At 35.0% G+C, this 14,762-nt stretch overlaps 7 protein-coding genes and 7 long non-coding RNA genes across 14 annotated transcripts; 8 read left to right on the top strand and 6 right to left on the bottom strand.

Moving 5' to 3' along the window:
* Positions 1–119: 119 nt before the first annotated feature.
* SPOM_SPNCRNA.1002 lies at positions 120–1,849 on the bottom strand. The gene has a single exon (NR_149841.1). It is a non-coding gene; the product is annotated as a non-coding RNA (long non-coding RNA).
* exg2 (glucan glucosidase exg2) lies at positions 172–1,884 on the top strand (the record flags this gene model as incomplete). The annotated part of the gene is made up of 1 exon (NM_001020071.1): positions 172–1,884. The coding sequence occupies one exon, from the start codon at positions 172–174 to the stop codon at positions 1,882–1,884; it is 1,713 nt and encodes a 570-aa protein (NP_594643.1).
* A 32-nt stretch (positions 1,885–1,916) lies between these two features.
* rhp41 (DNA repair protein Rhp41) lies at positions 1,917–4,412 on the bottom strand. Its single transcript, NM_001020072.3, has one exon. It carries the CDS (start codon positions 4,104–4,106, stop codon positions 2,190–2,192), a length of 1,917 nt encoding a protein of 638 aa, NP_594644.1. The 5' UTR covers positions 4,107–4,412; the 3' UTR covers positions 1,917–2,189.
* Positions 3,111–3,494, top strand: SPOM_SPNCRNA.4069. Its single transcript, NR_193430.1, has one exon. It is a non-coding gene; the product is annotated as a non-coding RNA (long non-coding RNA).
* SPOM_SPNCRNA.4070 lies at positions 3,705–4,034 on the top strand. Its single transcript, NR_193431.1, has one exon. It is a non-coding gene; the product is annotated as a non-coding RNA (long non-coding RNA).
* Positions 4,413–4,558: 146 nt separating the features above from the next.
* gid8 (ubiquitin ligase complex subunit protein) lies at positions 4,559–5,697 on the top strand. Its single transcript, NM_001020073.3, has 3 exons — positions 4,559–4,856; positions 4,921–5,116; positions 5,161–5,697. Exons 1-3 carry the CDS (start codon positions 4,756–4,758, stop codon positions 5,584–5,586), a joined length of 723 nt encoding a protein of 240 aa, NP_594645.1. The 5' UTR covers positions 4,559–4,755; the 3' UTR covers positions 5,587–5,697.
* An 85-nt stretch (positions 5,698–5,782) lies between these two features.
* On the bottom strand, positions 5,783–8,193 carry tea5 (serine/threonine protein kinase Ppk2). The gene is made up of 2 exons (NM_001020074.3): positions 5,997–8,193; positions 5,783–5,938 (listed from the first exon to the last, which is right to left on the bottom strand). The coding sequence occupies exons 1-2, from the start codon at positions 7,937–7,939 to the stop codon at positions 5,884–5,886; spliced, it is 1,998 nt and encodes a 665-aa protein (NP_594646.1). The 5' UTR covers positions 7,940–8,193; the 3' UTR covers positions 5,783–5,883.
* Positions 8,194–8,309: 116 nt separating this feature from the next.
* Positions 8,310–9,172, top strand: SPOM_SPNCRNA.1003. The gene has a single exon (NR_149842.1). It is a non-coding gene; the product is annotated as a non-coding RNA (long non-coding RNA).
* rnh203 (ribonuclease H2 complex subunit) lies at positions 8,580–9,032 on the bottom strand (the record flags this gene model as incomplete). Its single annotated transcript, NM_001020075.3, has 1 exon — positions 8,580–9,032. Exon 1 carries the CDS (start codon positions 9,021–9,023, stop codon positions 8,580–8,582), a length of 444 nt encoding a protein of 147 aa, NP_594647.1. The 5' UTR covers positions 9,024–9,032.
* Positions 9,173–9,594: 422 nt separating the features above from the next.
* mug157 lies at positions 9,595–11,667 on the bottom strand. The gene is made up of 2 exons (NM_001020076.3): positions 11,464–11,667; positions 9,595–11,298 (listed from the first exon to the last, which is right to left on the bottom strand). The coding sequence occupies exons 1-2, from the start codon at positions 11,536–11,538 to the stop codon at positions 9,844–9,846; spliced, it is 1,530 nt and encodes a 509-aa protein (NP_594648.1). The 5' UTR covers positions 11,539–11,667; the 3' UTR covers positions 9,595–9,843.
* On the top strand, positions 10,396–10,620 carry SPOM_SPNCRNA.4071. Its single transcript, NR_193432.1, has one exon. It is a non-coding gene; the product is annotated as a non-coding RNA (long non-coding RNA).
* Positions 11,668–11,685: 18 nt separating the features above from the next.
* SPOM_SPNCRNA.4072 lies at positions 11,686–12,008 on the top strand. Its single transcript, NR_193433.1, has one exon. It is a non-coding gene; the product is annotated as a non-coding RNA (long non-coding RNA).
* Positions 12,009–13,027: 1,019 nt separating this feature from the next.
* On the top strand, positions 13,028–14,679 carry SPOM_SPNCRNA.1004. The gene has a single exon (NR_149843.1). It is a non-coding gene; the product is annotated as a non-coding RNA, possible alternative UTR (long non-coding RNA).
* Positions 13,197–14,460, bottom strand: SPOM_SPAC1093.07 (uncharacterized protein; the record flags this gene model as incomplete). Its single annotated transcript, NM_001356170.2, has 1 exon — positions 13,197–14,460. One exon carries the CDS (start codon positions 14,458–14,460, stop codon positions 14,224–14,226), a length of 237 nt encoding a protein of 78 aa, NP_001343129.1. The 3' UTR covers positions 13,197–14,223.
* Positions 14,680–14,762: the final 83 nt, after the last annotated feature.

Raw genomic sequence — 14,762 nt, forward strand, 5'->3', positions numbered from 1 at the left:
ACTGTTTGATGACTACATGTTCATATTTTTTGTTTGAAGCACGTTCTTCCTTTCTTTCCTCCCTTTGAAGAGTTGTATCATTATCTTTGTTTCTTTTCTTGTCAAGGGCCCGGTAGTTCCTTCTTTTAATAATTGGATCAAAATATCTTTCTTTCTTTTTATTGATAAAATATGAGCAATCTTTTAGAAGCTGAGTCATCTTGTGACTCTAAATCACTCGGTGTTGATGACTTTACATCTAAAAGGTGTAGAGAAATTGACAAGAAGGCTCTTCTTATTACTATCCTCCTTACATTTTTTGTTTCCCTATGTGTTTTCCTGTCAATTATTCTTCCTCTTATATTTTTAGTTATTATTCCTCACGCTCAGTCAGATCGAAAAATTAAAGACACAAATATGGAAACCACTAATTTAGGCGTAAATATAATTGATGAGATATTTAATTCCACTCAAGTACCTGAATGGGCTAAAAACTCGCTTTTGGACACCAATACTTGGCTTGATACATCTGATTTCAATACAAGTTTTACGAACGAAACGTTCGCTGGATTATATACAATGGGAATATTTGATAAATATGATGATTCCGTTCAGGCAAATCCTAATGTCCCTCCTTTGAACGAGCCTTTTCCGTACGGTCGACTTCCCATTAGAGGTGTAAATCTAGGTGGATGGCTTTCAATGGAACCATTTATTACTCCATCTTTTTTCCAAGTGAAAAATGAAACTGCATACTTAGTAAAAGATGAATTGAGTCTACACGCATATTTGGGGGAAAATGCCACCAGCGTTATTGAGAACCATTACAATACATTTGTCACGAAACAAACATTTTACGAAATTAGGGAAGCAGGTTTGGATCATGTTCGGATTACCTTTCCATATTGGATTCTTTACAGTAATGAAATAACTAATGTCTCGGGTATTGGGTGGAGATATCTACTTAGATCTATCGAATGGGCTCGTGAGCAAGGATTAAGAGTTAATCTTGATTTACACGCCGCACCTGGTAACCAAAACTCTTGGAATCACGGTGGATATTTGAATCAAATGGAGTGGTTGGATGGCACAGTGAAAGGCGAGGAAAATTCTCAATTCACACTAAAAATTCATGAAAGACTTGCTTCTTTTTTCTCTCAGAAACGGTATAGAAATGTCGTTACAATATACGGTGCACTTAACGAACCAAATTTCTTCGTTCTTGATGAGCACAAAATTACTGATTGGCATAAGCAAGCCTATGCGGTAATTCGCCAATCTAATTTTACAGGTCTAATATCACTTAGTGATGGATTTCGTGGTCCAGGTAATTGGGAAGATCATTTTGATCCATTTCACTTCCCAAACATACTTATCGATGTACATAGGTATATCATTTTTAATGATTTCTTAATTGGTTTGAGGCCAAAAGATAAACTTAATGTGATATGTAAGTCATGGAACGAAGAAATGAAGTTAAAGGCCAAATTACCGACGATTATAGGAGAGTGGAGCCTTGCGGATACAGATTGTGCTAAGTTTTTAAATAATGTTGGAGAGGGTGCTCGATGGGACGGCACTTTTACTCCTAATGGAGGTGTTGCCAGTTGTTCTGAAAAAGTTGGTTGTCGTTGCGACTTCGCAAATCAGGACCCCGAAAATTACGAGGATTCTTATCGAAAGTTTCTATATGCTTTAGCTACTTCACAAATTGAAACATTTGACAAAACATGGGGCTGGTTTTATTGGAACTGGGACACCGAAAATGCCACTCAATGGAGTTACAAAAAATCATGGCTGGCAGGTTTGTTGCCTCGCTTGGCTTACTCTACAACGAAGGATTTCAATTGCAGCATGCTTGATTCTAAATCTTTCATGGAGTTTGACGAGCAATCTGAATTTTGATGGTAATTAGAAAATGCAAGCATTGTTCTTTGGATAATATCAATCTTTTATTTTAATTTATGTCAATATAAAGGTACTTATTAAAGACCCCTGAATTCTATAGAATTTTAAAGTCATGATCGCTCATCTTTATTTGTGTACTAATATATATATACAAAGAAATATATGATAACAATTCAAACTTCGTATTACAATAAAAAATAAATAACAACCTTGATGTAGATAACACTAAGAATGTGTAGCCAGGTACTTTGTAAAATGATTCCATCATTGAGCTCGTAGATTAGGAAAATCGAATTTATCAATTAACCGTATTCTTCGAATACACGCTGACGAATCCGAAGGCCTGTAATCAGTCGCTTCCATAATAAAAGACAAGTCTTTCTTACATTCCTTGCCTCTGCTTCTTTTTCTTCCTGGTCTATCTCCTCTGCAATGAGATCGATAGCCTCTTCATAACGCTTAGAAACAACAACTCCCTCTAATTTAGGCTTTGAGTACTTCCGTTGAAAATCAAATCCAACAACTGCTTTTGCATAGTCAATCTCTAAAAATTTAGCTGCTGCCAAAGCACAACGTTTTCTACAATGATATGCTCCATATGGCAACATTGAAGGGACATATAAATCGATGTTTCCGTATGCATTTTTAGGAACAATGTTCGCAACAACCGGTTTCGGAGTGTACAACTGCGTAGCTTCTTCATCATACAAGGGTAATACTTTATCTCCATTCTTAACATGTTTTAAAGGCTGAGCTCCTGGCTTTATGATACGACCCTTACGATACCAATGTTCAGCAGAGAAGCCGTTGCTAACATATTTGCGTGGATACACTAATTCGACCCCATTTTTTGTGTTGATTCTTCCACAGGATTTACCAGTTTTAATAGCCTGGTTCTTTTTTAAATGCCTCTCCAAAACAAAAAGCGGGTGATCTTTCAAATCTTGAATATTCCTCGGAATTCCTTCTGATTGTTCAAGCCTTAGTAATTCCGCATCCTCTATAGCATCCATGTCATTATAAAAATCCCTTGGTTTTCCAATTTTAGAAAATATTCTATTCATCCAAGCCTTTCCAAAGGGAAAAATCTCGACTCTATTCTTTAATATTTTATAATAATGTAAACAATATTTTCGGGTAACATCTTTTACATACCCATTAGCCTCAATAGCAAATACATAAGTCATTTGATTTAGATGGTCACTGGAAGCCGGTTCAAACCTTCTGTACTTGCCAATGACACTAGCATCACCAAATGGATCAACACAAACCCATTTTTGCATAGCTTTATTAAAAGCCTCTACCCAAAAAACCGGTTTGGGAGAATCAATTACCTTTAGTTTTGTATCTTCTGTAACAATATCTGAGGCATCAAGATGTGAAAGATTTGAAAAAGAAGGCTGTATGATTTTCCTACGTTTGCGAAATCTAGAAGTAATGTGTGCACTTTCAGAGATATCGCTAGATGAATCATTTTCCATTTGCTGAGACCATGCCGGAACAATTTCATGACTACTTGCTTCATTTATGGCACCTTTAAATCGAAAAGATAAAACTTGTAGTGAAAAAACTAGTCTAGTTGGAACGTTTAAATTACGAAGAATAGATGCAAATAACTGGGTTCCATAATCTCTACTACCGGAAAGCAATTTTGAGTTTTTACAAAACTCCTCAAGGGATAAAGATTCAGAGATGAGGCTATTGTTTTGTAGTAAACCATAATTCGGTTTTCTTAATCCATTGGTAGTGATTTTATATTTCCGTTTCCAAACTTCGACGAGTCCAGCCAACCCGTGTAGGAAAGTTTTGTTCCGAATCATTTGTGACTTTTGAGAAGAGGGATGAAGCGAGACACGTATACCAGGAGGAATATATTTCACAAGATAATTTAGTCTATTGTCATCGCACCAAGTGTTTCGTGTGCAAAGATGATAAGTCAAACAGAGTAAGTGTAACTGATGAATTTGAAGACGAATCTTTCTATCAACGGAAGTGATCTTTAAGCGGCTACGTTTTTCAACCGTTCGATCAACGGTGGCCTCAACGTCTCCAAAATCATGAGTTGGTCGTTCTTGAATCAACCTTTCACCATGTACGGCGGATGAAAGGAGCGAAGAATTTAAAATAGGTGCAGTTTTAATATCATTATTAGGGAGACCAAGATCTAAATCTAACCATTCTTCATCATCACTATAGGTATTATCTTCGTCACTCATCATAGCATTTATATTTGATAGAAGCCAACTTTTTTCAGTATTAAGACTCGTTGCGCCCTTATTCTATTATATTATTTTAAAAAATGAAACATAAAAAACCAATGAAACGTTTTTGAGATGCGTAACTCTTTAAAAACACTAGGGAGCACGAGTTTATAAAGATACTTCAATTAAGTAGAATATAAGAAAATGTTTTGACCATTAATAATGCACGTAACACATGAGAAAAAGATTTGTATTTATTGATACGAAAAGTAGTTCATAACGTTAAGAAAAACAAATTCCTTTTCTATTAAAATCATAGCTAACGTTGAATTTGTTTATATACAGCGTTGTAGTGAAACCAAAAATCGCCGTTAGAGTACATTATATTTTAAGTTAGAAGTTTGCGTTGCATTTTGGTAAACGGCATATCTTTGAGGTAGCGATATGGCTACTTTGCAACTTCAATCTTTAGCATTGCACAGGCTATTCGAATTTCAAATTGCCTTTTTCAAGGGTTTACTATCTCTATCCTATATAAATTTCGTTAAATTTCTTTTTATCAAGAATTGAGGCTCGTTTATCCGGTCATAACTTTTGGTAGCTTTAAAAGGTCTCTTTGTTTAGGATAGAATAGAATTTGCTACCGTTCTCTCACGAGAGCTTAAAGATGGTAGGCACTTCTTCTTTAGATATTTCAATGAGCGGTAGCTCAAGTTCGGACGCAGAACAATGGGAGAAACAGACAAAAAGTGTCCATATCGATAATTCGTAAGTAACTGAAATAGTTGCTTCGCTGAACGTTACTGATGGTTACTAATCATTGCTTGTACAGAGACGTGAATTCGCTGATTTTAGATTATTTGGTGATTCAAGGTGACGAAGAAGCCGCAAAAACATTTGCTGAAGAAGCTCAAATTACGGATTATTATATTCCTCCATATGTAAAAGAACGTTTAGAGATTTGCGAGTTAATTAAATCAGGTTCAATTAACTCTGCAATATGCAAACTGAATGAATTGGAGCCAGAGGTATGCTGAAAGCAAGTAAGGATTACGAGTTAACAGCTACATAGATTTTGGACACAAATTCAGAACTTCTGTTTGAATTATTACGATTGAGATTGCTTGAATTGATACGAGAAGTTGTTGAAGAGAAAGATACCTCTGATTTAGCGGTAGAAAGATGTTTAAACTTTGCACATGAAAATTTAGCACCTTTAGCACCCTCAAATCAAAAGTTTTTGAATTCTTTAGAGTTGACAATGTCGCTTTTATGTTTTCCTCCTTCTTCCTACAGCCCTGCCTTGAAAAATGTTTTGAATTACAGCCAACGTGAGCGTGTTGCAAACCTTGCCAACGTTAGTATATTGAAGTCTCAAGGATTATCAAATGAGTCTAGGTTGTTGTCTTTGGTAAATTTTGAGCGCTGGTGTGAAAAAGAGGCACAAAGGAATTCGATTGAAGTGCAGAAATTTGTGCCCAAAGCATCCATAAAATGATTACTTTTTACGACCTTCCTCAGTTTATGCATTTATGTCTGTTACATCCATTTAACATAAGAACTTTTTTCGTATTGTTCTCACTAATGATAATTAAATTATTGAACTCACAAATGATAATATGACATTCAATTAACAAAGCCAATTTTTGTTGTTAAGCAACATCGTATAGTATCAAGTTACTGACAAGCAAAGCAAACACAACTTTTCCTTTTAAAAGTAAGGAGGGAATTTAATGGGTTATTAAATTAGCAATATTTTTTCTATGGCGAATAATTTGATTTTCTTCATTGGTAATCATAGATAACTGTAGCGAGATGCCTTTCGTTCTCGCAAATTAAGATTGTTTAGGCTAAAAAAAAAGGTTAGAATTGGATATAAACAAAAGTGTTCCAAAACTGAAAACTTACCAAATTTCAAAATTGAGCGTTTGTCGCTTTTCCAAAAAACTAGAAGTTTCCAACAACATATTGATATTAGGGCCTTGTAATGTTTCGGCTTGCAAGGTTTGTAAAAGGAATTCCTTAAATTCTTGGCTAATTAATCCACGAACTCGGTTGACTAAAACATTTGCATTCGGAGTTAGTTGGATGGATTGAATAGATTTACGAAAAAAGTTTGGCTGACCTTGAAAAATTTCAAGAGCAACTAAGCCCAAGCTTTTAACATCCTTCATAAATCCTTCTTTATAATTCTTTTCAATTAACCAGTCAGGAACATGAGATACTGCTCCACGGTTAGTCTGTCTTTCAATGTATGGCGAAGAAAATGCATAATTGCCAATTTTAAGGCAACTGCTTTTCGTGAGATATATGCATTCGGTAGTAAGGTTATGATGAGCTATCCCACTATTATGAAGAAATGCAAGACCAGAACTTATCTCATAACATATGGAAGCTATGTTTAACTCACTAAAAAAATATTTGGGGATTAAAGCTGACAACTTGGTGCTTGGGTCTTTATATTCAAAGACCGACCAAATATTGTTCAGATACCAAAAACTCTCGTTATAACGAATTAAATTTTTGTGAGAGAGACCAGATAATCGCTGCAATTCTTCGAGTAAAAGCCTCCTATGAGTTACAGCTGAAATGTCAAACCGTTTAATTACAACCACTTCTTTATCCAGAGTTTGACGAGCAACGTAGGTTCCAACTGTATCTTGTTGGCATATTTTGGTAAAGTCGGTATAGAAGAACAATGGATCTTTTTGTGTGCAAAGGCAGTCTACTATCTGTAGGTAATACTTTTCTCGTGCAACGAAACGCATTAGATCATCAGAATATGAAACTTTATGCATAGCTGCAGCAGGGATTGAACTACTTGGATGACCGACAGCAGATTGTGAAAGTTTTGGGCTTTGTGGACTAGGCTTGGCAGGACTAATACTAATTGGAGACATAGGAACTGGAGTAGAGACAGATCGAGATAAAGGATACGAAGAAACATCGCCTTGTTGTATTGTCGTTGCGGAATGCCCATCGTCCAGACTTTCAGCAGTAGAAGCACTGCTAAAATGCGAAGCTACTGACACAAACCCATCTATGGATTGTGTATCTACGTTGTGTAGTAATGGAGCATCATAAGCGGAAGGTGAAATGCTATCTCTGTTACCATTTGAGTTTTCCTGTATGGACGACCGATAGTTAGTAGTATTAGGACGAATCGAGATGTTGAAATTATCGGGTACTAAATTTCGGCAATTCATTGAGGAAGTAGAAGATGAAAGTCTGTTGGTTGAAACTTCATCAGGCGTAGTGGGGACTGGGGGAGAACTTAATGCTTGGGAATTAAGAACAGTTGGAAGACTGCTCGGACTATGATTATAGGAGTAAGACTTATATAGATGAATGGGGAGGGAAATAGGAGCTGATTCACTTCTGAGGTGTAAAGATATTGATCGAGAAAGAGTAGAAGATTTTTTAGAATTTCTACGAGATAACGATGGTAGTCCATGTAAACTCCTGCGTCTATACATGTCTTCTTTTGAAGATCGTGATCTATTTAGTCGTTTAGGACTGCCTGAATCATCAGATGAATGCCAGACTTCCGATTGTCCATTCGATTTTTGGTTTTGCAAATGGAAAGGAGGACTACGAGTACTATTACCAGACCCATGAATTAATGAAAGGAAGTGACCACTCAGACGACGAGCATAGTATCCAAACTTCTTTTTTGGTGGTTCTGGGGCAGGTCGCGAAGGCTGCAAGTCAATTATAGAGTCATTAGGAAAAGAAGAAACTAAATGATCCTCAGAAGCTCTACAGGCAGACGAAGACGCATTGCTTTGGCAGGCATTATTGTGAAAGTGGCTTTTTGCGTGATGTTCATGGAATGTAGAATTGGAAAGCATACAAAAAAAAGTAAATCAACAAAGAAGAAAAAAGAGAAAGCGACCATAAAATACAAACTTTTCGAACATGAAAAGCGAGAATGATAAACAGAAGTAGACAATCGAACTAACACCCAAACAAAAAGAACGAATAATTGGAGTGTAATTCGAGGAAATTGTTTGATAAATAAAGCTATTACTTCCCTTTTGTTAATTAAAATACAAAAGCAAGTCCAATTTTTCAACAATCAAGATGGATATACTTTACAATAGCTGTTAGGTTTGTACCAAAACTGATAAGTGTAGTGTTACTCTCAAGGTAACGTCCGTAGGTAACGAAAAATTCCTGAAATTCTTAAGAAGATATAGAAAGAAGGTAAATCAATATTATTGTTGATTAGAAATAAAGGATTTTTGATGTATTCGGGTATTGCTCATAGATGCTTATCTTTGAAAGTTAAAGAGTTCAGAAGATTCGATAAATTTCCCGCTTATTAAATGATCCCAACGGATGCCTGCGCCAGCATCTCCTTGAAGTAATTAAATATCCAACATGGAATATTGAGAACTGTTAGTGATGAACAGCAAAAGTAAGATGAGAGTTCATTTGGTGTCCGCGACCTGGTCGAAGTTAGTATGAACATTTGTAAACAATATATCCTTAATTATACAAACTACAGTTGAACTTTACCTTGGAAGCAAATTGAATCCACTCAAGGACTCCTCGTTTCCATTGATCTTTTTCTGAGCTCCTCATATTGTCACGATTCCACAACATGACTTTTTCGAACGTTGAATTGATACACCAGGTGGATTCAGGGATTTCCTTTTCTGAGGTTTCGTCATTCTCTAGTCCATCATCGCATAGTACAACTTGCCCTGTATAGTTTTCTGGAAGATCTAGTTCTTCTCCATTTAATTCGCGTCCACGCAAACATACTGTTGTTTTCGAATGCGTATTGTTCGAAATTTGGATTTTGTCATGAAAATACTCGAAAACGGGCGCAGGGCCGTCGTAAGATATATGGCAAGGAAGCAAAGAAGCTTTCTCTAAGTTTGAGCTTCCTGCTTGCTCCAATTTGACAATAGGTTTGACTGAATCCATTGTGCTCTAAGAAGGCTATCCCTTTTCAAACACACTAGTCTGACATTTTCTGAATCTAACTTACAGAGTCCACCGAGTAATGCGAAACTGTAGGTAAAATTTCCAACGATGCCTTAACTAAATTTAACAATATATCTCCTCGTTAAAACGAATACGAGAATCGTAAGAGTAAATAAATCAAGAGTATGCGAATGTATATAATAGTAATATTGGAAAAGAAGAAAGTAATAGTTGCTTTTTTTCTTTTCTTTATTAATTTAGTAGAATGGGGAAGGATGAGTCTGGCCAACGGGGATGGAAGTTTAGTCAGATAGTCTATTTATAGTTTATTTGAGATTCTTTGTTCCGAAAACACTTCCATTATTTCTTGACTAAATATAAATTAGAAAGTGATAGCTGCGTAATTTTTAGTAATTACTTTAATAATACTGAGGATATCTTATGAATGATAAGTGAGAGAATCGCAATAATACATACGAATTTTAGTGTTGTAGTCTAGATTTAAGCATTTATAAGAAAAGTTGTAGAGATAATTAAAGGATTTGCTACTCTATTCTACCTTCTTTTTAATGTTAACAAAAGACGGCTTGTATTAAACCAATAGTGGACATCATAAATAGTTTGTCGTAACAATTTGAATATAGTATAAAAAATCAGACATGAGAAAATTGCATAAAATTTCATTAAAACAATATCAAATAAAACTTTTTGAATCCAATCCATTTTATGAGATTAGTAGCTCCAGTTCAGTCAAGTCGAAGTTGCATCTAAACAGTCCAAATTGATTCACAAAAGTTATAATTATTTATAATCATGAGTTTCATGATGCATTCTTCTTTAACAAGTGAGGCTTGCGTTCAAGTAAATCTAAAATCAACTCGGCAAATAATGAATTAGCCCATGAAAACCAGGGTCGAGTAAAGCTTTTAAAACTCGAAACATCAACAGACTCATGCATTAAGCCTAAACCAGCAGTTGAATGCTTTAAAACATCAAGCAAAGACATGATTTCATCGTCGTCATCAGAAGTCAGGGCTTGAACAATGAGACTCATGGGCCAAACGTTCCTCAAACCAATGTGAGGACCACCAATACCGGAGATAACTTTTCCCTTAAGGTAGTAAGGATTTCCTTCTGAAGATAAAATCATCTTCCTCGTATTAACATATACAGGGTCATCACGTTCTACAAATCCAAGATAAGGTAAAGACAATAGAGAAGGAACATTGGCGTCATCCATAAATAAAATGCTGCCATAACCATCTACTTCATACGCATATACCTTGCCAAATTTCGGATGGTCGACAATGCCGTGCTGGTCAATACCCTTTTGGATTTTGTTGGCCCAAACGAGAGCAGTTCTAGCAATGTCTGCATGACCTGATGCTTGCAACATTTGATTAAGATGTGAAAGTTCCACAACCATCATGGCATTAGCAGGAATAAAGTATTGTAAAACACAGGCATCATCAGATGGACGAAAAGCACTGCGTATTAAAGATGCATTAGCGTTAAGGGGAAAACCTCTTCCAGCAAGGCCAAGAGTTTCAGTACCAGAATCGGTATTTCGGAGGAAAGTATATACTGGGTCCTTAGGCAAACCGGTCTTTTCGTCAAATGATGGAGAAGACTGCTCTTCTAAAACTTGAATTATGCGTTCAACAGCCGCAAGCCATTTCACAGTAAAAATAGATTGATCCTTCGTATAAAGCCAATAAGTGTAGGAGAGCTTTAAAAATGAAGCCAAGGAATCTAATTCATATTTACACTCAAATACAACTGCTGGATCGTAAGCTGGTGTGACACGATCACTTTGTCCATTGTCGTTTCCTGAAAGAAAGCTTTGTTTAGGAGGCTGAAAAGCGTTACAATAAGGAAACTGGATTAACATTTCAGCTTGCGTTTGTATGGCACCAAGAATCAACGTCGCTAATGGTGAGTCTGATTTAGCTAGAGGTAAGTAAGGCAAAAGCTGGTTTGCAGAATCTCTGATCCATTCGGCAGGAATATCACCAGTGATTACTAGGGTTTGAGGATTATGTGAATCAGCGGCATGCCAACGAATTGTAGTATCAAGAGTATTTGGCATACAATTTTCAAATAAACGTGCTAAATCTTCATCCTCAAGTTGCTCCTTCACATCTTCAATAGTCTGCTCCACCGATTTAGAATGAAACGTACGGCATGATGTTGCTGGTCGTTGAAACGGTAACCTCAAAGGGCCAGTAGCTGGATAATGTCTCCTTCCAGAGTATGTCTTGTAATTAGGACATGCCTAAATAATTGTTAGATTAGAAACACTTGAATTTGTCACCATTTCTCCGAAAGAATCTCAGTAAGGTAGATTTATATTCTTAAGTCGAATAAAATCCATGTTCACAGGCTTACTAAGACTATTCGAGTTATGGTTGAAATAAGCCTAAAAAAAATTTTGTTTTACCTTCCAAGGAATATTAAGATTGTTCGCGAAAGCGATTCCAAATAGGAAAAATAGAATTGCCTGCCAATATTTCATTATCTGGAAAATGACGACGATGTTTGAATGAAATAAAAAATTTAAGTTAAATTTCTAAACATTCAAATCAATTTAATATTGCTATTCGCTACTTTATGGCTTGACGAAGCAAACTGGATGTGAGGTTATGAAAATAAAGTAAGTGTTGACAACTAACAACACGTTCGACTCAATGCGATCATACATTAAGTAAATCGCGTCTGCTCCTCAATTCTAGATACAAAAAGCAAAGTAAGATGGTTCAAAAAACGTAGAAGTATTTTATTAAAAGAAAGATAATAATAATAACAATCAATTTGGAGATGGTATTTATGCAATATCTTCGAGTACACCATTAGAACGATATAAGCTTATTCAGTAGGAAATTCAACAGAAAAATAAATAATTTTGAATAATAGATCACTTGGCAAACAATCGAGAAATATTAACGTACTCGGATTGTGGATGCAAGATATCAAAGCGAAAAAGAAGCAAGCATAAACAAAATTTTCAAATTTATTTTTATATTTGTTATTGAATGTTGTCAAAAAAAATACAATTTAAGACATGCATGCTTTCTTTTCTACAACTGAGCATTTTCCTTAAATTTAAAAGGGTTCTTTGTTTTTTTAGAAGCTATGTTTACTGTCACCTGCATACTTTCAGAAAAAATATAGAAGTTTAATGTTATTCAAATTCTTTCAGTAACATTACAAAAGAATATTAGAATGAAGAAAATTCTATAATATCACACTATCTTGCAGGCATAATTTATAGCAGCCAATTTTTGTATGAAAGCTAATTTAAAATTGGACACTGCATGCAAGTGTTAAATTGCTGTTTAACGTGTATAACCTGAATAACCTAATATCCAAAAATTAGCGATTTCATATATCCAAACTAATATTTGATTGCGAAATTTGTAGATTAAATTATTACTATAATAAATTTCTAAAATTATTTATCAGAAGCTAAATTATTTGAAGTCTTCGGTGGTTGCATTGTATTTTTGAAGTACCGTTTAAAAATGTAAAAAACAAGATATCGGAACAAAACTACATAATGCAATTTTTTTGCTTTATCACCGACTATTTTGTTTCTTGATGATTTTTTTACCCTATTCTTTAATGATTAACAGTTAATGAAGGTCGCAGGCTTTACATTAGCAGCATTATTCCAATATTTAAAAAGTAAACAAATAGATGTGCATAACCAAACAAGGGAACCGTCACATACGTATTTTAAATGAAGAAGGCGATGCGTATATAATTAAATCACAAACATTGTTGCTTGTTTTATGTTGTAATACGTATGAATTATTTTTATTTTTGGTTATTTAAGTAAAAGAAAAATTCGAATACTGCATATTTAAAATATTTAGATGGAAAGGGTTTTACTGCAGTCTAGTATGTTCATTGTAATAGTTTATTTATTTATTAATTTATTTTCTTTTTTTTTTTTTTTTTTTTTTTTTTTGGAAAAAGCTTTGCTTTTCACATATGTTTTAATCAATTTTTCCACACTACAATAATTTTTATACTACAGCACAGAACTCTAAGGTGCTATAACTAAAGAATTACAAATCTGTTTATCATGAACTAATAATTAGAAAAGCATTTACGACAATCACAGGTTGTTGTTAGATATTTTAAAAAAATAAAGGTCACGAATTCTGTTGTATTACAGATTCGTTAAAGGTTCGAATGCGCTACCTTGCTCGGATTAGCGCTTGTACTTAATTGTTAAGATTGCGATTTAGTTTATTGTTCTAAGTGTTATGGTTGTTAGTATAGACCAACAAGACATTCTTTAAAGCTGGCTACAATACTAGTGGGCCGACACTAAGTCAATTGTCGATCTGTGAATCATGACTGGGAAGCAGTGAACAATTAAGAAATATAATAGATAAAGACTGATCTACGGAGTCAATTCTTGATAATATTCATCCTTTTCTCAATACCACGCTAACCTTTATGGCAACCTAGATACTCTTGAAATATTGAACTACAGTGACCTACCATTTATAAATTGTTATATTGCAAATTGCCGATCTATACCGAGAATATCAAAGTAGTGCTGTATATTCAATATACCGAGCACTCGTTCGAGTTTCTACCATTGTAACATATGACTTTTTATCAGATCAACATGATATATGTCAGCAATGATCATTTACAACTCACAGCATACCCCATCGATACATTTTATAATGCCTTTCTTTCCATAAAGTAACGTTTCGATTGGAGGGCTTCCAGAGAGTGAGGCTCAGACAGTAATGGAGGCTTGTGTATTTAAAATCATACCAATGCCATTTGTTTTCCCTCCATACTTCGTGATTCTAAATGATCTGGTTATTTAATGAGTAATTCCGCAAGTTTTCTTTCTAATAAGGTTGAGATACTGTGCGCAGAGGAGCTTGATTATTCTTTAGTGCACTTATTTTAAAAGTACCCGTTTTAAGGTCAATGAATTTTGTTTTGTCTAAAAATGTTTTCTTAGGCGCGAAGTATAGTTTAAAGTTTAGGATTCACGTATTTCTCTAATAATGAAATTCGCCATGTATTTATTTATTTCTGCACCTGTATGCGATTCGTAGGTTTGTCTGCCTACGGGATTTTTCAGCTAGCACAATAGACTCTTACTTCTCATCTCTTGCGTGCTATTTTTGTAATTTCCCACCCTTCCTGAATTTTGCTTAGTCCCAACTTAGGAGTTGTTGGAAAATCTCCTTACCCGATAAAATGTGTTCCTAACCTGTCCCCTTTTACTAGCTGCGGCAAAACTGGCGCTAGTTCCGCTTCTCAAATCTATCTCAATATCGTCCGCCTTCGAATTTGCGTTGGGACGATAAACTTGTCTCAAAAAAATCGATCCACAATTTTTTTTATCTTCTTTTTTCACCGACGAGGCTCGTTTGGTCCACGCTAAAATATTGGTTTCCATATATATACATACCTGACATCCTGACAAACTAACATTCGCTAAATTCGTCGAATTATCAACGGGTGCAGAATATCTTTTACCACATATTTAGCAGCTCCTTATCTTTAAGACTTCTTATTCGGGGTAACGTGACTTTGACTTCATTGTCTCACAAAATTGCTACGACCAACCAACTACAAATATCACTCGTTCAATTTTAAACTTGAACTTGTCGAAAGCCATACTGAATACTCTGTTACTACGTACTAGACAATTGTTGAAATAGATTATTTTCACACTTATTGCCCTGTAACAGCTCGTTT

The sequence above is a fragment of the Schizosaccharomyces pombe genome, assembly GCF_000002945.2.
Source record: "Schizosaccharomyces pombe strain 972h- genome assembly, chromosome: I".
NCBI classification, from domain to species: domain Eukaryota; kingdom Fungi; phylum Ascomycota; class Schizosaccharomycetes; order Schizosaccharomycetales; family Schizosaccharomycetaceae; genus Schizosaccharomyces; species Schizosaccharomyces pombe.